The 25,814-nt window shown below is 37.2% G+C and overlaps 1 protein-coding gene across 6 annotated transcripts in view; it reads right to left on the reverse strand.

Moving 5' to 3' along the window:
* LOC110222718 (membrane cofactor protein-like) overlaps positions 1–25,814 on the reverse strand; it is a 77,111-nt gene that overhangs the window by 17,465 nt on the left and 33,832 nt on the right. For all 6 annotated transcript variants that reach the window (XM_078156337.1, XM_078156340.1, XM_078156341.1 and 3 more), the window contains 5 exons: positions 14,933–15,029; positions 12,697–12,782; positions 9,277–9,471; positions 4,279–4,464; positions 627–665 (listed from right to left, as the gene is read on the reverse strand). In XM_078156337.1, coding sequence (XP_078012463.1) covers positions 627–665; positions 4,279–4,464; positions 9,277–9,471; positions 12,697–12,782; positions 14,933–15,029 — 603 coding nt within the window. The remainder of the gene's footprint in view (positions 1–626; positions 666–4,278; positions 4,465–9,276; positions 9,472–12,696; positions 12,783–14,932; positions 15,030–25,814) is intronic.

Consider the following 25,814-nt stretch of genomic DNA (forward strand, 5'->3'; position numbering starts at 1 on the left):
AGATTTTGGAGGACCTTTGTACTTCAATGGGAATTTAAGCTGCATTACCTGTATGATCATTCCTTCCTTGGGCCTCATTTTCCTCATCTATAAAATGAGGGGACTGAACTAAATGGCCTCCAAGGCCTCTTCCAGCTATGATTCTATGACTAATGAAATGTCTAGGTTGTCATCTACAGAGGTAGACTGTTATTCCCATTCATTGTCCCAGCAACAGTAAGGTAGGGGAAGGTTCTGAGTAAAATCAGGAGAGAGTGTCAGGTGAGTGCTAGGAATACTGCATGGGTCATATCAGAACAGTTTCCAAGCTCAGAGCACCTTCAACAGTTCAGAACACAACAAATGGACTGAACTCTGAAAAATGAAGAACTCTCTGACGAATTCCATAAAAGGCACTGCCATGTTACCTTACTGAAGATTAATCAGCAAGGGTCATTAAATACCACCAGAAATAGGCATAGGGGAGGAACTGAACCTTAGCCTTTTTGCCTTCCCTTTTCACTGTACATCTTACTTCATTTGTATCACCACTGAATTTTCGGTTCAGTGAAGATGGCAAATGAAAGATAACTCAAAATACGTAAGATGTTTTTTAACAATATATACTAAATGAGGAATTACCGTACCTGGACGACTTGGGTAAGGTGGTTCAGTACTGGGACGTTCTAGAAATTCAAAAAGAAAAGCAGATGTCAAAAAGTTTAAGAGCTACCTCTCTAATTAGTAAAGTTATGTTCTGCCTTTTCATTTCCTTAAATAAAAATTCTTGTAATTTTTCTTTATTGTCAGTCAACAACTCCTTATTAAGTGTGTGCTATGGGCCAGGCACTGCATTAAGACCTGTGGATATAAAAAAAGGCAGGAAAAAAAATATACATATATATATATATATATATATATATATATATAATATATATATATATATATAATATATATATACACACACACACATACATACACACACACACACACACACACACACACACACACACACACATACATACATACACACATAAAACAAATCAGAGAAAATCAACAGAGAGAAGAAACTAGCATTTAGGGGAATAAAGGAAGTCCTGCAGATAGAATTTTGGCTCAGCCTTTACAGAAGCCAGGAAGGACAAGAGATGGAGACAAGTCAGGTATGGGGGACAGTCAGAAAAATGTCTACAGTTGGGAGACGGAAGTGTCTTATGCAAGGAACAGCAAGGACATCCGTGTCACTGGATCTCAGAGTATACAAGAAGAGGAGTGCATTTAAGAAAACTGAAAACAGAAGAGGCCCAGGTTATGAAAGGTCTTAAACATTAAACAGAGGATTTTATTGGATCTGGGTTAAATAAATGGGTGGGCATTGGGGGGGAGGGGGGGAGAGAGCACATTACACCTGCACTTTAAGAAGACAACCGACTGGAAGATGGACTGAGTAGAGAGAGAGACCTGAGGCAGGGAGACTAACCAGGAGGCTACTACAAGTTTAGGCATAAGTTAATGAGGGTACTAGAGTACTGGCAATGTCAGAAGAAAGACAGTGTCATACTCAAGAGATGTTGTGAAGATATAACAGACAGAACTTAGCTTTTATTGCCTCACATCCAGTATGTTGCCAAGCGAGGAGTCAAGAATGATACCTACATTGCAAGCCTGGTGAACTTGGTAGTGATGCCTTTGACAGTAACAGGAAAGTTAGGAAGAAAGGAGGTTTGGGGTGGAAAGATGAGTGTAGTTTTGGGCGTGTGGGGTTTAAGATATCTGTGAGATACCTATTTCAAAATGTGCAAGAGGCAGATGGAGATGAGAAACTGAAGGTCAGGAGAGGTTAAAGCTGGATAAGTGGATTTGGGAATCATATGAAAAGGAATAATTGAATCCATGAGAACTGATGAGATAACCAAATGAATTACTAGAGAAAGAAAAGAAGAGAGGCCCAGCACAGAACCTTAAGAAACATCCACAGTTAGAGGGCATGACCGGGATTAAAGGACAGAAAAAGAGACTGAGGAGTGACTGGACAGGATGAAAACCAGGAGAGACTGGTGTCATGAAAACCTAGAGATAAGAAACTACCAAGGAGAAGAGGATAATCAACAGCATAAAAGGCTGAAAGAGAAGTCAAGAAGGATGAAGACTGAGAAAAGATTATTGGATTTGGCAATTAAGAAATCACTGGAAACTTCAGAGAAAGCATTTTCAGTTGAGTGATGAGGTCAGAAGTTAAACTACAAAGAGTTAAGAAGAGAGTAAGAGGAAAGGAAGTGGCAACACCAATTCTTGATGGCCTTCTCAAGTAGTTTAACCACCAAAGGGAGGAGATATGGGATAATAGCTAGAAAGGATGAACAAATCAAATAAGGGATTTTGGAGGAAAGGGGAGATGTGAGAATGTTTGAAGGCATCACGGACACAACCAGTAGACAGGGTAAGATTAAAGATTAATGAGTGAGCTAGGATGACAGAAGGGTCAAGTCCCAAGAAGAGATGGAGTAGGATCACTTCTGCAGGTAGAGGGGCTAGTCTTGGCAAGGAAAAAAACCAAACCTTCATGTGACACAGGAGTGAAGGAGATAGCAGCAGAAGACATTTGAGTGATACAAGATGAAGAAGAAGGGATAAGAGGAACTCTTGGCAAATGGCCTCAATTTTTTTCAGTGACATAAGAGGCAAAGTTCTCAGCTTAGAGAGTGAGGTAAGGGAAAATAACTGAAGTTTGAGGAGGGATGAAAGGTCTGAAAAAGCTGCTGTGGTGAGTGGGATGGTGAATTGATTAGAGAGGTATAAAAAGAATGCCTTGCAGTACTGAGGGCCCAGTTGAGATAATATAATATAGATTTGTAGTGGACCCAGTTAGCATGGTTTTATGATTTTCTCCAGCTTCATTTAGGAGCACATGAGTAGGAGCAAAAGACAACAGATGGTAGGAGAAATCCAAGGCTGAGATTTGGCACAGAAAGACTAGAAAGGGAAAAAGAAGGCAAGGGCCTCAAGAGGATAGTATAACATGGCATTAGTTCATCAATAGGTCAAGCTGGGCACAGAGGGCAAGGGAAGACAACATATGGGTGATATCCTGGAAAAGAACTGAGAGGTGGAAGGACTGGAGGTCATGGTGTGAACAAAGAACAAGATTTGGGGCTGAAAAAGAAGGAGAGGTAGGATGACAGCTGACGGGAATCAGAGAAGGCATTCATGGACATGAAAATGGAACACTTACAAGTGGAGACAAGATCAAAGGTATGACTGTCTCTACGTACAGCTGAGGTAGGGTAAGAATCAGGTCATGGGAAAAGAGTAAGCTGAAGAAAATGGAGGTAAAGGTGGTTGAGGGAGTATGAATAAGTGTGCTGACATTCCCTAGTATGAGGGTAGTAGCTGGGGAGTGGAAAGATGTGAGCCAGACGCTGAACTCAGTGAGGAAAGAAAAAGAATGTTCTAGAAGTTGGCAGAAAACAGTTACCCATCTTAATTAGGTAGTAGGTGTGGAGTGAATGAACTTCAAAGGAGGAGAGGTTACTAATTGATGGTGGTAAATAAATCGATGGCATAGAAGAGGCCACAGGGAGCAAGGGGAATCTCAAATCCCCAACCATGACCAGTGACAGGGAGGGCTAGAGTGAAAGTACAACTAGTGCTAGAAAGGGTAGACAAGTTAAGCTGTGTCACTAGAAGGGAGCCAGGCTTCAGAAAAATGAAAGAAGATGGAAGGAGTGGGCAAGGAAAAGGTTGAAGATGAAAGCAAGTTTTGCCCCTATAGAGCTGCTAACATTGCAAAAACAAAAGTGCAAAGAGTGGGTAGATCTTAATGGAACATTGATTTGGTGGACAGAATGACGGAGGTGAATATGAATAAGGGAGTAGGCAGTAGGGTACAGAAAATAGAGCTGACATGACTGTTAGGGGCAAAGAGTCACTGGGATTGATAGAGATCTTGTCTGAAAGCCAGAAAAGTCTAGGTCAAAGTCTAAATTGTGTATTAAACACCTGATTCCATGCACTAAATAAACACAAAATATATATACAAATGGAAATAGAAAGTCTTATTCTGGGGGGAATGAAAGTGAACACTAAAACTAGGAGAATGAACAAGTGTCCTCAAATAATAAGCAACAATTAAGGTGAGGCTTGAAAAATATTAACAGTTAAATCAAGATATATTGGCAAATATGCACACCACAGCAAATGAATACAATGTGACAAACAATGACTTTTTTAGAGTCCCTATCTATTATTACTCATGTTAGAAGTAGCAAAATGAAAGAAGTAAAAGACTGATTTTTGTACCTGCAGAACAAACTGGAAGTACAGGGCTCCAATTACTATCAGCTTCACAAGTAATTCTGCCGTTACCTCGTAAGAAGAAATAACCATCTTCACATTCGAAAATAATTGTGTCCTTGTAAGTATGAAAGGATCCAAATCCTGTTAGCTGGACTGCATTGTCAACTTTTGGAGTTTTACATTTGACTTCTAAAAAAGAAAATTTATAAAGTTTTTCAAAAGTTTCCTTCGAAGAAGCAGGAGTAGATCAGTAAAAGCAGAACTAGGAAACTATTCACAACAATAACAAACATTAAAATAAATGATAAACATGATTAAAATATAACAAGTAAATGACATTTTGATTCCAGATATATCACATTCCAAAGAACTCAAGGTGTAGTAAAAAGATCACAGGATTTGAACTAAGGGTACTTAGGATCAAACTGCTTCTCTCCTACTTAAGACCAGATTCCCAATGCGGGCTTAGACATACCAGGCCCCCTCACTGGGGCTTGGTTTTCTTATCTATAAAATAAGGGTTTAGATTAAGTGATACTCATGGTTCCTTTAAGCTCTTAAATTCCATAATGTAATAAATTCTCATTTCAGAGCAAATGCAAACTTAAAAAATTTTTTTTTAATTTTCACTTCTGAATTCTGTCCCTCCCTCACCCATTGAGAAGACAAGAATATACAAAACCAATTATACGAATGAAGTCATATAAAACATACTTCCATATTAGCCATGTTGCAAGAGAAAAAAAAAGCAAGAAAAATAAAGTGAAAGAATATATGTTTCTATCTACACTCAGAATTCATCAATTCTCTTTTTAGAAGTAGATATAGCATCCTATATTATGAACCCTTTATTTTGTGGAACACTGTATTGATCAGAACAGCAAAGTCATTCACAGTTCATTCTTGTTACAATATGATTGTTATTATGTAGAATTTCTGCTCATTTCCTTTTGTGAGGGTTCATATAAACTTTCCCAGTTTTTTCTGAAACCATCCTGCTTGTCATTTCTTATACCACAAAAGTAACCCAGTACAATTACATACCATGACTTGTTCAGCCATTCCCTAACTGACGGGCATCCTTTTGATTTCCAATTCTTTGACAACACAAAAAGAGCTGCTATAAATATTTTTGTACATGCGGGTCCTTTTCTTTTCATCTCTTTGGAGTGCAGACCTAGTAGCAGTATTGCTGGGTCAAAGTATACGTACAGCTTGATAGCCCTTTCGATGTACTTCCAAATCGTTCTCTAGCATGGGTGGACCAGTTCTTAACTCCACCAACAGTGTCCTTAGTGTCCCTATTTTTCCACATCTGCTCCAGCATGTCATTTTCCTATTCTGTTATGTTAGCCAATCTGAGGGGTTCACAGTATCTAAGAGTTGTTTTAATTTGCATGTCTCTAATCAGTAGTGATTTAGAGCATTTTTTCAAATAACTAGTAATAGCTTTGATTTCTTCTTTTGAAAGTTACCTGTTCTAAGTCTGCCTGACCTTTTATCAAGTGGACAATGGCTCTTATTTTTATAGATTTGGCTTAGTTCCCTATATAGTTGAAAAATCAAACAATTATCAAAGAAATCTGCTGTAATTTTCTCCCCCAGTTTCCTGCTAGCCTTCTAATTTTGGCTGCATTGGTTTTGTTTGTGCAAAAAGCCTTTAAATTTAATGTAAATCAAGTTATCCATTTTACTTCATAGGATCCTCTCCATCTCTTGTTTGGTCATAAACTCTTCTCTTACCCATGAATCTGAAAGTAATTTGCTTATCTCACTTTTTATGTCTAAATCATGAACCATTTTGAGCTTATCTTGGTATGTGGTGTGAGATGTTAGTCTATGCCTAGTTTCTGCTGGACTGCTTTCCAATTTTCCCAGCAGTTTTTGGCAAATGGTGAGTTCTTAACCTAACATATAGCTTGGATCTTGGAGTTTATCAAATACCAAGTTACTGTGGCTATTTTACTAATGTAGATATGTTTATTTCTTATCCAGTACTCGGCTGTTTTAATGACTACTGATTTGTAGTATAATGTGACATCTGGTGCTACTAGGCTGCCTTCCTTTACTTTTCTCTCCCCACTGAGTCCCTCAATATTGTTGACCTTTTGTTCTTTCAGATGAATTTTGCTATTTTTTCTAGTGTATAAAATAATTCTTTGGTAGTTGATTACCATCTTATAGTTAAGTTTTCCTATTCATTTTTTTTTAATCTCCTCTGGTTGTTTAAGCCTCTAAGACTTAGTCCTATTGAATTAGGTATTCAGTAAATGTATACCAAGTTGAATTTAGTTTGGCTCATGAAATGTTTTTTCATGCTGAGTTGATGGGTCAATGAAACCATCTATATAATCTATGATAAATCCCTCCCAATAATTAAAAGAATAAAATTTTGTAATGAAATCATTGAATTTTTTTTAAAACCTTAAGTTTTCTATATTTTAAGTGTCAAGACAAAAGGTCTGTGAATGGAAATACAAATCACTTTTTGAAAGATCTTGAATCAAAGGCAGTTTGTAAAAGGCAAGAGACTTGTAGGGAGAACTTCATCTGCAAAAGAAGCCACTTACCAGAAAGAGGAAAAATTTGATAGATTTCTCTTTAAAAGAAACAAAAAAAATTAATAAAGGTCAAATGAAAATAAACTTTCTGTGATAGGAGCACATGGGTCATGAAGGGGTTTTCATATAAAATGTAGGAATATCCTGCATTGGCTGTACTCATCTTTCAAATTCCCCAATTACCCTGATCTAACTATTAATATATCATAGGAGAGAAAACATTACACCTAGCCTGACATCCAATCAATCCTTAACCTAGTTTGCTCACTCCCATCTTGCCCCTAAACTCTCACAATAAATCTCATGCAAGTTTGGGAATGGTTCAGGGAACAGTTACAGTTCAGGTTACAGTGCAACTCAAGCCTGCTTATTTTCTGCCTGTATGTATGGTGGGGAAAGTTTTTAAATAAATTTATTATCTTTAGCACAGATTTAACAAAAAATTATGAAGTCCAAATTTTCTCCTTCCATCATACCCCTCCCCACTCACTGACAAGGCAAGAAATATGATATCAATTATACATGTGAAATTATACAAAACACATTTCCATACCAGCCATGTTGCAAAAAAAAAAAAGGAAAAAGAAAAAATTTAAAAATGAAAAAAAAATTATGCTTCAATCTGTACTCAGACTCCATCAGTTCTCTCTCTGAAGGTCCATTCCAAGTCCTTCAGAATGGTCTTAGATGATTGTATTCATCAGAATAGCTAAGTCATTCACTGTTGGTTACTGTACAATATTGCTACTACTGCGTACAATGGTTCCTGGTTCTGCTCACTTCATTCTGTATCAGTTCATTCATTCATCACACAGCACAATAGTATTCCATAACAATCACATAACTTTGTTCAGCCATTCCAGATGGGGCATCCTTTCAATTTCCAATTCTTTGTCACCAAAAAAAGAGCCGCTATAAATATTTTTGTACATATATGTCCTTTTCCTTTTTCTTTGAAGCCTTTGGGATAGAGTCGTGGTATTATTGGGTCAAAGAGTATGCAGTTTTTTGGGGGGGCGTTTTGGTGAGGTAATTGGGGTTAAACGACTTTCCCAGAGTCACACAACTAGTGTGCATTATGTGTCTGAGGCTGGATTTAAATTCAGGTCCTCCTGACTCCAGGGCTGGTGCTCAATCCACTGTGCTATCTAGCTGCCCCTGGGTACGCACAATTTTATAGCCCTTGGGTCACAGTTCCAAATTGCTTTCCAGAATTAGACTAGTTCACAACTCCATGGTGGGGAAATAATTTAAAGCAGTTTTTTCTTTAGTATTTGAAAACACTTGTTAGTATCATTATGTTTAAAAAAAAGTGTGGGGGGGGCATCTGGCTGGGAAGCTGTGGATACAAAACTAGTTTGTTAAGTACTGCCTGAAACTAAATTATCACCAAGTTTACACTTGTAAAAACCTACAAGGGTTTTTGATGTTCTGCTTTTCTAGAGCTCCAGAGCTTTGGATAAGTCCTAGATAGGATATGACTTCAATGTAAGGACACAAGGAAAGTTAGTAAAGAACTATCTATTTAAGCTCTCTGGAAATAAAACCAAAGTCAGATCAAAACTATGCTTTATAACAATCAATATAATATCAATATAACAGTCAATCAAATCAATAAATGAGGGAATGAATGAAGAAATAGAGACCCAAAGGCACAATGTATCTTTTTTCTTAAAAATTTTATATTATTAGCTATTAAATTAAAATTTTTATATTATTAGCTATTACATCTATATATAACATCATTAACTTAGAACTTGTTAATACTAGTATTTAATTTTGGTTCTTTTAAAGTAGTTATATTTAAGGTAATTTTAAAAATGTTTGTAGAAAAAAGATGTTCCTTTCTCAAACTTAGCCAGGCCTATGGCTTAAACCTGTTAGCATGGTCTAAGTGACTAAGGCACTTACCATCACAGAGTAACATGTATCCTAACACCACCTCTGGTTCTTTGGGTGATGAATAAACTTCTTTAAAGCTGAATCAGTAAACTTCACTCAACAGACAAGCAAGCAACACAAATATAAACCTACCATGTAGGAACAGTAAGTGAAAATTTTCATTCTATTTGTAGTGATGATATTCTCACAATTAGTAGTGAATTTTTATGTGAAAATATTGGTACAGATTTTGTTTTTCTTCATTAGAATTCTAATCAAAATACCTTGAATACCTACACAATCATGGTAGAGACCCCAAAAAGCACACACCATACAAATCATTTCCAGCCCTAGGAATAGGTAACAACATTTCCAGAAACAAAACTGGTTTTTAGTCTACACCGGCCAAACTGAGTTAAGTTAAAGGCAGATTTTAAAAGAAGCATGAGATAGGCATTGCCTCTACACACACACTGCTAAACCCCATTATAAGTATTTTCTAAGTAGTCTTTTACTATTTATAGATCAAGAAGGAAAAAACTGTAAAGAAATCCATTACCTTTACATTTAGGAGGCAACTTATCCCATTCTCCATCTTTATCACAAATAATTCTGGCATCTCCAATAAGCGACAGTGGATGCTGACCTCTTGAATCGCAGTGGTAAGTCACTACCTCACCATAGGTAAAGAAATCCTTGTTGCCGCCATTGTGCTTCCCATTTTCGATGCTTGTAGGTGGTGCACAAGTATTAACTTATGGGGAAAAAAATTAAAAGTAAGAATTTTCTTTTATTCACTTGCTGAACCAAAAACATTATATTGAAGGGCACAGAAAATCTTAACCATTTAGCTGAAACTCAACCTAAGGTTGCACTGGCCCAATTACTGGATTAGGTGAAAGAGGTGAAGGGGTAGGCTGAGAGAAAGAGAAGGCCAAGAGCAGCACCTGCCCACAGCCTCCCCAGGGTATCAAGCCAGTTTTATCATAATTACTGCAACCTGTTTGGCAGGAACAGAGAGATGGTGCTTGTTCTTCATGCCCTGGAAACAGCCTGTTCCAGGCTCCTAGGTGGGACCATTGTGAGCACCATCCTAGGGGAAGCTTTTTTGCTGGGTAAGTAAAAGATGAGTTTTGCTTTGGAAAAAGGATCCAGCCAACAGAAGAGAATGTGAGAGAGAAGAGCTGGACTCATGCTTGTTAGGCATTAGGACACTTATTTACCTATAGCTATGTACAGTGAATGTACTTTCCAAGAAAGAGAAAACTAAAGAGGCTTTCAGTGAAATCAGAAGAGGGTGAAGGAGGTGAAGTGAGTCTTTGAAGAGTGTGGCTCCAGAAGCAGAGGAAGAGAAGGAGCTGTGAAGCTTCCCTATTATAGTTGTGGGTACCACCATCCTCCCAATTACCCAGGTTAGCAACCCTGGAATTTATCTTTAACCTATCCTTCTCCCAAACCCTTTCCCTCATATCCAATGACTTTCCAAGTCTTGCCAATTCCACCTCCACTCCTCTGATATCCATTGTCTTCTACACTCATATAGTCAATAATCTAGGTTAGCCCCTCATTACCTTTTACTGGCTGTCCAACTTCAGTATGCTTTTGTATAGTCTGCCCTTTGTGCATGAACTCCCTTCCTCAGCTCTCACTCATCACTCCTCCTCACCCTCATACATCCACACCTCTTAGATTCCTTCTATTCCTTTAAGGTTCAGCTCAGGTGCTATCTCCTCTGGCAATCCTTTCCTCATCCCAAAGTTGTTAGTTTGCCCTCTCTTTCCTCAAATGATCATATATTTACTTTTCTGGGTCCATGTGTTATCAAGCATACATTGTAAATCCTAGACCAAAGTTCTGTCTTGATTTCAGTGCTTCTGACTTTGCACATAATAGGTATTTAATAGATATCTGCTGCTCTAAAAACAGGAATAAACTGAAGGGAACAAAGCCTGACTAGAATTTTATCTCCCAATTCAAAAAGATGTTTCTAAGTTTTTCCCCCATTTCACTATGTCAAAAAAGCCTGAAATTTCACCAATTAAGAGATTTAATGTAGTTAAGTACACTACTTCTTTTTAGAACACAACTCTCTCCAGAGGGCTTAACAAACAATCAGCATCTTAGCCCCAATCCCATCTCTCTTCTCTGTGAAATTCCCCATTTCTGTTGAGGACACACCACTGTGTTTCCAACCAACCAAGTTTGCAGCTTGTCATCCCAAACTCTTTACACTAACTCATCCCCTGTATCCAATTACTTAATTCTACTTTCATCCCTTTCTCTCCACCCATACACTGTAATCCAAATACCACCTCTTACCTGGATTATTATTACAACCTTCTGAGAGAAATGATTAGTAATAACCAGTTACGGGGAAGATAGAGGCTTTTTTCCAGTTGTTTGAAGCTGAGTCTTTGAAGGTCATTGCTGACTTCGGCCAAAAACTTACCCCACCTAGACCATCTTATCTAGGTGAATTCCAGAGCAGTGTTCTACAGGGGTTTGGGTGGGGATAAATTCCTAGATTAAATTGCCCAAGGCTGGGGGTGATTTGGAAGTAAATGGATCAAAATCATGTGCCCTAGCCTTCATTAGAACAGGTCCACCTCTCATTTTAATTCTCTCATTAATTGTTAACGAATCAGAGTTGATTTCCACCCTAAGGAACACCACTCTCCCAAGGGCACGTAAGTGTAAGTTCAGTTCATTCCATGATTCGTCTTTGGCCTGAGAGACAGCCAAATGACCATCCTTTTATTAATAATATGCTAGCATTCTTAATAAAATGATTAATTACCTGGAAATTGTCTCTTGAACTTTGTATATATTACACTTCTATTTGGTCACCTGCATCCAGAGCTGCCAAAATAATCTTCCTAAACCACAGTCTGGTCAGGTAACTGCCTTGTGAAAGAAGCCTCAATAGCTCCTTATTATCTTTAGGATCAAGATAATACCAACTCTTTAGCTTTACACTTTTTCACAGTCTGTCTCCAGACTACATTTTCAGACTTATTTCAAATTACTCACGTCCAGGTTTCAGCTGAACTCAGAATTGCATTTCTTACCTTTCCACTTTTTGTGTAGGCTTCCCCTTGTGCCTGGAATGCCCACCTTCCTCACTTCCAAAAATCTTTAGACTTCCTCCCAGGTCAAACTCAGGTGCTATCCTCCCACTCTCACCACAGAAAGCTTTTCCTGATTCCCCTAGTTGTTAATACCCTCTCACTCTTCAGCTCAACTTATTGGTTACTTAATGTTATATCCCATCTTCCTCTTAAATGCTGCCCCAAGCAAAGGCCTCAGAGGACAGAACAGTTCTTTATCTTTATATCCCTGGTGCTTAGCACAGTGTGTTCTACAGGCTGGCATTTAATAAATATCTGCATTATTGAACGGAAGCATTCAGTGTGAACTAGTTCCAACTGTTGTGTTCCTAGCTGAGATGGCAACATGAAAGGAACAGGAAAATGGATTGCAGAAAAGGCAAGGAAGAACAAGTATATAATTTCAGAGTAGGGAGTATTTTGGAAGGTGGGCCTGGATACAGAGTGTCAGAGTCTTTGGGCAGCATGAAGGGCACTAGGGGATAGAAAGATGTAAAAGGAAAAGAGGCCCATTTCTAAATTTTGCTATGGGTTTCGTCTTTTCCTCAAGAAATGATACTCTCTTTTCTCTAAATCTTTAAGACATAGAATTCAGGCTATCATTAGCATATCAGTTACATCATGAGTAAACGTGTTTTGGTACGCTAACCTAGGACATTGTTATAGTTCACAAATGAATGTTAGAAACATAACCAATTACAGTAATGACGATTACTGCACTACCATGCTAGGTCAAGACCATTTGAAGATGAATAACATTTTAATATGAATTTCAATCTACATTTTGAATAACATTAAAAGATAAACACCACACAGTTTACAAAGACACATCCAAAAAATTCTTTAAGTGTATAAATCCATTATTTACTTACTTTTGCAAAATGGAATGGCACCACTCCACACAACTCTGTTTCCATCAAGCTCACACCTTCTAACATCATCACCTATTAAGGTGTAGCTGGAAACAAGAGGAAATGTTATAGGACAATAAGACTTCTGGGATAAGCCAGGAGATTGGTACATTACCCTTTATCTTGCTAAACTACAGTTACAACAAAGCATTGATAAAGATTTAAGAAATATCAGGGGGCAGCTGGGTGGCACCAGCCCTGAAGTGAGGACCTGAGCTCAAATCTGACCTTAGACACATGACAATTACTACTATCTGTGACCCTGGGCAAGTCATTAACCCCATTGCCTGCAAAAAAAAAAAAGACTGAGAAAAAAGAAATACATCATAAAAGTAACAATTGAAACTCCTACAACTTAACCAAATAGAGACACCTACAGTATCTCAATACCTAACCTTTAAATAAGCAAAGAGTAAACATGCTTAACATGAATTTGACCTTGCTAAATAGTTTTTCTCAATTGTCATCTGACCTTATTTTCAAAATGCCTCACTATTACATTGTTTATCCCAACTTGAATCCCTTTCCTCATCATATCTACCACCTACCTAATTTTCCATATCATTCCAGGGCTAGTCATTTGTGAAATCTTTCCTTGCCATTTCAACCAAGAGTAATCTCTAGAAATTCTGTGCCTATTTGCATATGGTTATTTTATGTATTACTATCATACCAATCTCATTCAGATGATGAATTTTTTTATATGCCTATAACGTATCTCCAAATAGACTGTCAGCTACTTGAGGGCAGGGACCACATTTTATGTCTGAGTATACACTACCCAATATATTTATTTAGTAGCCACTATGTACAAAGTATCTATTAACTCAGATTAGGTAAACAGTATCTACAGGAAGGAGAGTTAATGAAAATACCTTTACAGGGTTATCTATTTCCATATTGCCATTAATTTCCCCATATTACTAATATAGAGAAACTATTTAAGTTCCATGAGGACTCCAATTTCATCTTTGTATCTCCAATAGTACATAGTAGGCATTAATAAATATTTGTTGAATAAAATGTATTACATTTTATTACAATTACAATTAATTGTACTATGATTTCTTGCAGTAAGTACTGAATTCTTTCCAACATTCGCTTCTCCAAAAAAAAACAAACAAGTTCTTGAATATTTAACATTGGTAGGATCACAGCACCATTACCTTACAGCAATCTAATATTCTGGTGGATCATAATCAAGCAAATGATGACCATTCAGGCTATAAGGCACTGACAGAACTCCCTGCTCATGGCTTATTATGGGCATTTCCAGAACAGAGAGGAGGCAGGTAAGCACATTAAGTTCTTACCCTAACAGCCTCCTTCAGAAATGTGAAGAGTGTATCTTCTAAAAAGTAGCAAATTCCTTTGTAAACACCTTCAGGAATGCCTCCTGGGCTGAAGCTCAAGTTAAACAAGACTAATGATTGCTCCCTTCCACAGGCTCACTTGGTTGTCTCTGACAAAAATCATCAGTGACCATTATCAAACTAGATATTTGCAATATGTTTATAATTATAAGTAGTTATGATACTCAATAGCATAGAAGGATAGGGACTGGACCTCTCAGATGAAGTACCTCTCTCATCCAATATAACAAACTATATCCCATTCTATGAGATGGGACATACCTATACATACATATACACATATATACATATATACACACATATATAGACACACATACATACACATATATGTATATATGTATATACAGACACATATAAAATATGTATATATGTCTGTGCATATATACATATACATACATACACACACACACACATATATAAAATGAGAGCCTCCCTCTCATTTTTCTTTGGACAGGGAAAAAAGGATTGCAAATAGCAGGTAATATGGAGAGTAACTCTATTATAATGCCATGTTCATGTTGTCAGTCAAGTAAAGCCACTTCCAAACTTCCCTGGACTTGCCTTTGAGCACTCAGTATACAGGCCACCACTGGGCCATACCACTATGCCTTTCCACGTTAATGGGATCGGCAGAGCCTGTAATAAGGAAGGGTTGTCTTCAAGAATCCACACAATGACAGTTACTAGTATAAATCCATCATTTAATTACAATCAAACAGATAAGGATGCCTATTATAGTGGATGTTTTACAAGCCCTAAAAATTGTGAAACAAAATAACAAAACTGAGTTAACTCACACTCCATTTTTTTAAGAAACAACTCACCCTTCATCACAAGAATATGTAATTTCTGAACCAAATGAGGTATCTGGTATATGAACTTGACCATTTTCTAAATCTTGTGGATTTGGGCATGACTTTTCTGGTTAAAAAAAAAAAGTTAATATTTACATAGCACTGTAAAGTTTTAAAAGTGGTACACACACACGAATACAGATATTGATATCTATATAGCAAGAAAAACATTGAGATACCTTAAATCAGGTGTTTTATAGATATCTTATCTAACAATCTAGCATGTACACAACACCTAATCTGAACCTCAGAGTGACCCAAGGTGGAAGGCACAACAGGTATCATTATCTCCATTTAAAGATTAGGAAACTGGGGCCCCAAAGGGCTAGGTAACTTGCCCCCTCTCACCCAGCTATGAAGTGTCAGACACAATGCTCAATCACAGGTTTCCTGTCTCCAATTTCAGCACCACAAGAATGTTAATGATGCCACTTGCTGCGTGCACAGAATAGAGCAGACACCAACCAACCAGCAAGCATTTATTAAATGCCTACAATGTGCTGGGAATTGTGCTAGGTGCTGAGAATACAGAGACAAAAACTCAACAGCCCTTGCTCTTCAGGAGCTTACATGCTCCTTGATGTTTTCCAGTATGACTCAATGACTGAAAGACTAAAATGAGTTCTTTCTGTGCCCAAATACAAACTAAATCCTCAATTCCTCAGAATATTTTCTTGATTCATCTGTTATAGATGCCATTACAGGTCATAGGTAAGGTTGATAATTACAAAGAAAATAACTTATCAAGAAATGCAGGGAAAGCTGAAAAGTAATATGGAGGAAGACAGATTATTTACAACAGTATCTTATACCATATACCAAGGTAAGATCCCAATGGACGTGCAAACTAAATATGAAAGACCATGTCATAACAAAACAGAGGAGAATGGAAGCAGACTATGGCCAGAGGCAGAATTTTTTTTTTTTTGGTGAGATAATTGGGGTAAGTGACTTGCCCAGAGTCACACAGCTACTAAGTGTTATGCATCTGAACTCAGGTCCTCCTGACTTCAGGGCTAGTACTCTATCCACTGCGCCACCTAGCTGCCCCTCAGAGGCAGAATTCTTAATCAACAAAGTGGTCAATCAATAGCGAGAATATAGACAACATTGCCTACATAAAACTAAGAAAATTTTGCACAAACAAAATCAATACAATTAAGATAGAAATAAAAACTCTGAACTGCAAAAAGCTTGCGTCAAACATCTGATAAAAATCTAGCAGTCAAGATACATAGGGAATTAACATAAATATGAAAGGACAAGAGCTATTCCCTTCTAAAGAAGGTCAAAAGATAAGAAGTGTTCTTTTTTAATGGAATATAATTTTATTATAAAAAATTAACTTTTAATTGATTTTTATGCAATCTTCAATTTCAAATAGATTCCTCACGTTTCCTTTAACAATGGAACCAACCTTTATAACAAATTTTAAAAGAGGGGGAAAAAAAGGGGCAGCCAGGTGGCACAGTAGATTCTGACCTTGGAGTCAAAGAGGACCTGAGTTCAAATCCAGCCTCAGACACATGACACTTACTAGTTGTGTGACCCTGGGCAAGTCACTTAACCCTGATTGCCTCACCCAAAAAAAAAAATCCAACCAACATGTTAGCTTTTTCAGAGTACACATGTTTCACACCTCCAGTTTCCCATCTCTACATGAAAAGGAAGTGTGCACATTTTCTCAGCTGTTACCTGGGGCTAATCTTGGTCATTATAATTACACAGCATTCAATCTCATTCTTTAGCTTTTCCCCTTACGCTGCCATAATACTAGACACTGTTTTCCTGGCTATACCTGTTTCACTCTACATCGATTCATATAAATCTTCCCACAACTTACTGAATTCTTCATATTGTTTCTTAATGGTACCTCGATATCCCATTACATCTACACACTGCATTTTGTTGATCTGCTCCCTAATGAACACACATCCTTGCTAGCACAAGAGAGTATTTTATGAACATGTGAATGAATAAGACCTGTAGTTCTTGGACCACTCTTGGGGAGGTGCCTTTGTTGTTGTTCAGTCACTTCAGTTGTGTCTCATCTTTCATGAACCCATTTGGGATTTTTGTGACAAAGATACTAGGGGAGTTTGCCATTTTCTTCTCTGGTGGATCCATTTGTCAGGTAATCAGAGGTTAAGTGACTTACCCAGAATCACACAGGCTGGATTTGAACTCAGATCTTCCTGACTCTGGGCCAAGTGCTGTATCTACTGAGCCATCTAGCTGCCTCATAACAGCATAATACCTGGTTACAGCCCCTCCAATAATGACTATGCCTATCTTTAGTCACCTTTGCCAGTTTGCTGAGTGTGAGGTGAAATCTCAGGTTTTTAAATGTTCATTTTTTGTATTATCTGATTTGCATTTCCCTTATTAGCTATTTTGAGCAAACTTTCAAATGGTTAATGGTTTGCAATTCTTTTGAGAACTTTTATGTTCATAATCTTTAACTACCGATTTACTAGAAAATGGTTTTAACATTTGTGTGGGTTCCTTATTTGGATACCAGACCTTATCATAGGCATGATATACAGATTTTTCCTCAATCAAAAGTTTCCCTTCTTTTCCTAATTGCACTGATTATGCCAAAACTTTTCAATTTCATGTAAACTAAAATTACTGATTTTATCTTTTGTGATCATCTCTTTTTACCTTGTTTGGTTAAAGAATTCTCCCTCTAGCCGCAGCTGCAAAAGGTACCTGATCTAGTTCTTTTCTAATTATTTTATGGTCTGATTTTTAATAACCAAGCTGCACAAGCATTTTGGGTTCATTGTGGTATATGGTACATGGAAACAGCAATATCCTAACCCCATCTCCCACTCCGGTGGGCAAATTTTACAGCTTTTGAAGTACTGAAGGCTTTTTCAAGACCTAATTAGCTCAGGTAACTTAAGGCTCAGGCTGTTGATGTCACTTCCTCACTGCCTTAGAAGTCACTTCAGGGAACTCCAATGCTTGGGTGATGGATCACCCTAGGCATCTCAGACAGGGGAGCTTGGCTCAGCTGAATCAACTTCAGGTACCTCAATGCCTGTTCTTACTGAACAGCTTTTTGCTAGAGCTAAATATTGAATGACCAAGTAGCTCATTTGGTTCCAATTCCAAAATATTCATAGCACCAAATTGTGGTAGCAAAAAATTAGAAACAATATAGGTTCCCATTGATTGGACTATGGCTGAACAAAAGTATATGAATGTCATGTGAATATTGAGGTGTTTCATTCTTTTCCTAGTGGTGGAATCTCTGGCTCAAAGATTATGTAGAATTTAATTACTTTTCTCACATAATTCTGAATTGCTTTTCAGAATGTTACATCAATTCATAGCTCTAGCAACAGCATATTAAGGTGCCTGTCTTATCACACAGCCCTTAGAATTGTACTCTTTCATATGGTTAAGTTTGCAATTTTTTGGAAAAACTTTTCATTTTTGAAAAAAAAATGCATCTGATGACCAGGGACATATGGGAAGACTTCTATGAAGTAATGCAGAATGACATAAACTGAACAGGAAAATATACTCAACTAAATAACAAAAGAAAAGAGCACTAAAAGGAAGCCAACTGCTAAGTCATTTTAATCACTAAACTTGTACCAAAAGAGATGAAGAAAATGAATCCCCCTTTTTGGTGGAGAGAAGGGGAAATTATGGGTGCAAAATAATGCATATGTTACATATGTTCAACATGCTGAAGTAAATGTTTTTTTTTTTGTTATAGGGATGGATCACTGATACAAAGGTCCCTCATGGGGGGGGTGGGGTGGAAAAGAACATTCTGAAATAATTGATGTAAAAACAGAAAGCATCAATGAAAATTATTGCTGAAAAAATCAACAGTACAAAGATTCTCTGTAAACAATGAAAATTTCAAAAGTACATGGCAGCCTGTAATTAAGTATGAAAATATCACAGGAAAGAATATGGATTCAGTAGTTCAACATAAATGAATGAAAAATTCCAATAATAATGACTAAGATACAATACATGTGATAGAATTACTCACTTTTACAAGACCCTGACACAGGTGACCACGTTCCATCATCTTGACAAGTACTGATAAGAGGCCCAGGTTTACTGAGAGTATATCCTGGCCGACATAAAAAACTCACAGTGCTGTTAATAGGAAAGTAATTTTTACTTATGAATATCACTCAGCTGCATACTAGCGTCCATTTGGGGCATTACACTACCTGAGAACAAAAGGGAAAAGGACATGAATAAAGGAGTGCAGTCATGAACAGGTGATCAAAACATTTCCTTCAAAAAGCTTACAAAGGAAAAAAAACCTTACAATATGCCATGGTATGCTATATACCAAAAAAAAATTCTCTACAATGTTAATATAGGAATGAGTTTCTAATTCAACATTACATGCAAAAGAGAGGATGTTATTCTGTATTTCTTTTAAAAAATGTATCACTCTTACCATATTCATTTCTTCCAGGGATCCCTTGATAATCAAATGAATGAAAAAGGCTTTATTAAGCACCTACTATACAACAGCACATGTGGTCGGCAGTGGAGATATAATTATATAAGAAGTTTATTTCTAACGGTGGAAAATAACACACGTAAGAGAAGTTGGAACCAGGGAAGGGAGTTTTGACCTGCAGAAAGAAGTCACAGGAATTGAGGGTAATTCTATAAGGCAAATAATTGTTATATCATTCTAATAAAGATGGTTCACTGATTTGACTACTTTTCCTAGGACAAGATAAGAAGAAGGAGGGTCATAAGGAAGTGAGAGTACTCTCACAGTGGCAGAGCAGATAGGATGCTTGAGCTGGACAGGCCCTAGTTTCCTTATGGATAGCTAAATGGGAGGTCAAACAGTGGTCTGGAGACAGGTAGATAAAAAACAGGCTAAGTGAGTTTTTAGTCACTCATCAAGTAATCAGGATAGCTCAGATGAGGTCAGAGCTGAGTGGATTAACTGGGGGAGAAGACAGAGTTCCTCTGGACATCCAGGTCTCTACTGGATTGATTAGTTTATACTAATTTCAATGATAAATGGCACTGTATATATTCTTTAATTATTACTTCAAGTACCTATTAGATCTTCTTATAAAGATTAATGTACTAGAGGCAGGAGACTTGTGTTCTACATTCTCTTATGCCTCCTGTATTACTCTACACAGTGTGTTACCAAGAAATGTAAGCATGAAGTAAACTAACAGCTGCTCAAGAAATATGTACTGAATTGAAAATAATTCACACTTAAATTGATAACATACTAAACACATTTAAATAAGCATTATATCCATTTACTTGGCACTTCCAGGGAATGGGCAATTCCATATCAATAAGCCTCCTGGGTAATCGAACTTCACCCCCAAACACCAAAATTGTTTTTTTTTTAAAAAGTATGTTAGGTAGAAATCTAAATTGTATTACAAATTTCCTTGTCTCCTTAAAAGAATATGCTGAATAAAATTCAATCTACTTTTGGTAATCTGGTATCACCACCATAAATGATAACAATAACTATCACTAAGTGTTATAATACCATGTAGAGCCCCTCTCTGGTAGCACTTTCATCTAAATCCAGCATTCAAAGGATGTAGGTTGGTCTGAAAGGGGAAACCATTATCTCCAGGGTTCAAAGGAACTTGATGGGTTTGCACTACTAAAATTACAGCTCATGAGCCCCAACCAGTACACCTATTTTTAAATAGTTAGCCCATAAATACAGTGAACTCAAGGAAAAGACAGTTATTAAGATAGGATAGTAAGAAAGTAACTATACAACAGTTCTACCTCCCCACACACCATAAACTTGGGGTGTATTCTCCCCCATATTAAAAAAGCAGTAGTTAAGAGTGAGGAAAAACTAAGAGTATACTGGTAGTGAAGTACACATGAAGGAAACATATTTAGCCTAAGTAATGCTTCCAGTACTGTAGGGCCTCAATGTCCTTTCTCTTCTTACAGTGTACTCAAGCTGCACCATCTGAGTAGCATCTGTGTTGACCAGGTTGCTTAGATAGGTTCTCTTAGTCTGCTGCTCTCCTCAGTGCCTGGGCTAACTCCTTCTTGAAACCACAGTAGGCTCTCTTCTCTGCTGCCATTTCCACCAATTCTCTTATGTACTGGCTTCAGGGCCAGTGGACAAGATGCTATGGATAGTGGGGCTGAGAAATATAATCCACCTCAACTCCTTGCTGTGTGCTCTGTAGAGTGCTCGTCATACTTCATCAATCTGCTTTCTGACTTGGCTTTCTCCCTCTCTCTCTCTCTGCTCCCTAAATGAAACAGAGTATTCACTGGGTGATCAATCTGCTCCAAGACACCAAAGATGAGTAAGACAATGGGTGAGTGGGGCTGTCTCCAGGACTGGAAGTTTAGCTTTTGAAAGGCCATCAGCATTGTGACCAATTTTTTGCCAGCCAAATGTAAGCTGCCCTTCCAATTCCACCAGTGAAACTGAAGATTTTGTAAAGGTGCAATAAGGTATAAACAAGACCGTGTTTCATTTAAAACATGTTATAAGCCCCTTCTATTATGACATTAACTAACTTGAGGGGATATCAATTGGTAAGGACTAACTCTACACACACTGATTTCTACTTCTTCTCAAGGCAACTGAGATGTGTGTAAGATTCTTTGTTCTGATGCTAAACATCCTTAGACTTATGTTTGAGTTAGTGTCAGCTTTTTAATCTGCATCCTACCCCATTTACAAGGTATCAACTTCTCCTATTGCCTCTAAAAGCCATTCTCCTTTATCAAAATTGCCTTAATGAAAATTTCACTCTTCAAAAGTAATACAGAGAAAACCATCAGCAAGCATTACATGTAATGGGGATAAGCTAGAAGCATTTCCAGTAAGATTGAGGTGAAACAAGGATGTCCATTATCACCACTGTTATTCAATATTGTACTAGAAATGTTAGCTTTAGCTGTAAGAGGAGAAAAAGATATTGGAGGAATTAGAATAAGCAAAGAAGAAACAAAGCTATCACTCTTGCAGAGTAAGATTATACTCAGAGACTCAAGTAAAAAATTACTTGAAATAATAAACAAATTTGGCAAAGTTGCAGGATATAAAATAAACCCACATAAATCACTGGCATTTCTATAATTACTAACAAAGCCCAACAGCAAGAGATAGAAAGAGAAATTCCAGAAGCAGCGAGGTGGCACAGTAGAGTACCAGCCTTGGAGTCAGGAGGACCCGAGTTCAAACTCTAGCCTCAGACACTTACTGACTGTGACCCTGGGAAATCACTTAATACCTATTGCCTTTCAAAAAAAAAAGAAATTCCATTTAAAGTTCATAAAATATGGAGTCTATCTGCCAAAACAAACCCACGAACTATATGAACATAATTACAAAACACTTTTCACACAAATAAAGTCAGATCTAAATACTTGGGAAAATATCAGTTGCTCATGGTAGGCTGAGCTAATATAATAAAATGACAATTCTACCTAAATTAATTTACTTATTCAGTGCCACACCAATCAAACTACAAAAACTTATTTATAGAGCTAGTAAAAAAGTAACAAAATTCATCTGGAAGAACAAAGGTCCAGAATATTAAGGAATTAATGAAAAGAAATGCTAGAGAAGGTGGCCTTAGCAGCACCAAATCTTAAATTTTATGATAAAGCAGTAATCATCAAAACCCTTGGTATTGGCTAAGAACTAGAGTGGAGGATTAAATACACAAGACACAGTAGTAATGACTATAGTAATGTACTGTTTGATAAACCCAAAGACTCCTCTGGATAAGAACTCACTATTTCACAAAAACTGAGGGGAAAACTAGAAATCACTATGGCACAAACTAGGCATACACTAACATCTTACACCATATGCCAAGATAAAGTCAAAATGGGTACATAACTTATACATGAAGGCTGACAGTATAAGCAAACTAGGAGAGCAAAGAATACTTTACCTGTCAGATTTACAGTGAAGAGAAGAATTACAACCAAACAAGATATAGAGGACATTAGGAAATACAAAATGGATGATTTTAATTACATTAAATTGAAAAGCTTTTGCACAAGAGGGCAGAGCCAAGATGGTGGAATAAATGCAGTGACTTGCTTGAGCTTTCCCCTAAACCCTCCAAATAACTATAAAAAATGGCTCTAAACAAATTCTAAAGCAGCAGGACCCACAAAAAGACAGAGTGAAACAAATTTCATGCCCAAGACAGCCTGAATGGTTGATTAGAAAGGTATATTGCGCCAGGGGGGGAAAGGAGAGAAAGTGGCAGTTCAGGCATGGGAGTGCAGCCGCAGCAAACCTGAGCAGGCTCAGAGACTGAACTGTGGGCAGCTGTGGCAATTTCCTGACTTCTCAACCCACAAACGCTAAAGACAACTAAGAAGGTCAGTAGGAAAAGTCTGTGGGTGAAGAGAGATGCCCAGTCCCAGTCCCAGCCCTTGCGCTTGGCCCCAGGGCAGCAGCTGCCTCCACAGCTTCTGGCCCACAGACAGAGGGAATGGAGTGGCTGATCAGAGGGAGATTGAAGGGATCTTTGCTGGTGCAGGATTCTCTTGCTTTGCCCACACTTGGATCTGGGTCACAGCTCTAGGCAGTCCTGGGGCATGATGGAGCTTGTAGGGCGCTGTGACCAGGAAATCCTCCTCATAGTTCCAAGACTCACTCATAGAGCACAGCACAGGCCAGGAAAGAAGTAAACACCTCCCCTTGATCATAGCACCTTGGAAGAACTGAAAATTTACAGGTTCTAGAAGTATCTCTGAAAGCTGCTGCACAAAACCCTGAAGCTTGGGACAATACATTCTCCACACTGGAAACAGACTCCTACCTTAACAAAGAGTTTATAACTCAAGTAAATGGCCGGGATCATGAGCAAGCAGCGCAAAAAGAGTCAGACTATTATTTTACTTTGGTGACAAAGAAGATCAAAACAAACAACCAGAAGAAGACAACAAAGCCAAAACTCCTACATCCAAAGCCTCTGAGAAAAATGTAATCGGTCCAAGGCCATGGAAGAGTTCAAAAAGGATTTTGAGAAGCAAGTAAGAGAAGGAGAGGAAAAACTGAGAGTGATGCTAAAGCAGACCCAAAAAAATTCTTAAGAAAATAACACCTTAAAAAATCCCTAACCCAAATGGCAAAAAAAAAAGCCAATGAGGAGAAGAATGCTCTAAAAAGGAAAACTGGCCAAATGAAAAAGGAAGTCCAAAAGCTTACTGAAGAAAATACTTCCTTAAAAGTTAGAATGCAGAAACTGGAAGCTAGGGCCAATTTGAGAAATCAAGGTACTGTAACAGTAATCCAAAAGAATAAATAGAGAAGAACGTGAAATATCTCACTGGAAAAACAACTGAATAAAAATTATATGTAATAAAGGGCCATGGAAATACAGACTAAAAAATAACTGGAAACTAAATAATCTAATCCTAAACAATGACTGGGTCAAACAACAAATCAGAGAAACAATCAATTTCATTCAAGAGAATGACAATAATGACACAACATACCAAAACTTATGGGATGCAGCGAAAGCAGTTCTCAGGGGAAGTTTTATATCTCTAAATGCTTACATAAATAAAATCAAAAAAGGGCATGAATTGGGCATACAACTAAAAAAGCCAGAAAAAGAGTAAACTAAAAATCCTCAATTAAACACCAAATCAGAAATACTGAAAACCAAAGGAAAAATTAATAAAACTGAAATTAAGAAAACTATTGAACTTATAAATAAAACTAAGAGCTGGTTTTATGGGGAAAAAAAACCACAATAAAATAGATAAACCTTTGGTTAATTTAATTTAAAAAAAAAGAAGAAAATCAAATTACTTGTATCAAGAATGAAAAGGATGAAGCTACCACCAAGGAAAAGGAAATTAAAACAATAATTAGGAATTATTTTGCCCAACTACATGCCAACAAATTCAACAATCTTAGTGAAATGGATACATATTTACAAAAATATAAATTGCCCAGATAAACAGAAGAAGTAAAATACTTAACCCAATCTCAGAAAAAGAAATTAACAAGCTATTGACAAACTCCCTACGAAAAAATCTCCAGGGTCAGATGGATTTATATACGAATTCAATCAAACATTTAAAGAACAATTAATTCCAATACCATACAGACTATCTGGGAAAATAGGTGAAGAAGGAGTCTTACCAAATTCTTTTTATAGTACAAATATGGTGCTGATACCTAATCAAGAAGAGTCAAAACAGAGAAAGAAAATTATAGATCAATTTCTCTGACGAATGTAGATGCAAAAAATATCAGCAAATAGATTACAGCAACTTATCACAAGAATAATACACTACGACCAGGTAGGATTTATACCAGGAATGCAGGGCTGGTTCAATATTAGGAAAACTATCAGCATCATTGGGCATATCAACACCAGAACCAACAGAAATCACATGATCATCTCAATAGAGCAGAAAAACCTTTTGACAAATACAACATCCATTCCTATTAAAAAACACTAGAAAGCATAGGTATAAATAGAGTCTTCCTTAAAATAATAAATAGCATCTATCTAAAACCTTCAGCAAACATCATATGTAATGGGGACAGGCTAGAAGCATTTCCAATAAGATCAGGGGTGAAACAAGGATGTCCCTTATCACCACTGTTATTCAATACTGTACTGGAAACATTAGCTTTAGCAGTAAAAGAAAAAGAAATTGAAGGTATTAGAATAGGCAAAGAAGAAACAGAGCTATCACTCTTTGCAGATCACATGACGATATACTTTGAGAATCCTACAGAATCAAGTAAAAAACTAATTGGAATAATAAACAACGTTAGCAAAGTTGCAGGCTATAAAATAAATTATCGGCATTTCTATATATTACCAACAAAGCCCAACAACAAGAGACA

The sequence above is a fragment of the Phascolarctos cinereus genome, unplaced genomic scaffold (genome assembly GCF_003287225.1).
Source record: "Phascolarctos cinereus isolate Bilbo 61053 unplaced genomic scaffold, phaCin_HiC Scaffold_5;HRSCAF=322, whole genome shotgun sequence".
Lineage (NCBI taxonomy): Eukaryota > Metazoa > Chordata > Mammalia > Diprotodontia > Phascolarctidae > Phascolarctos > Phascolarctos cinereus.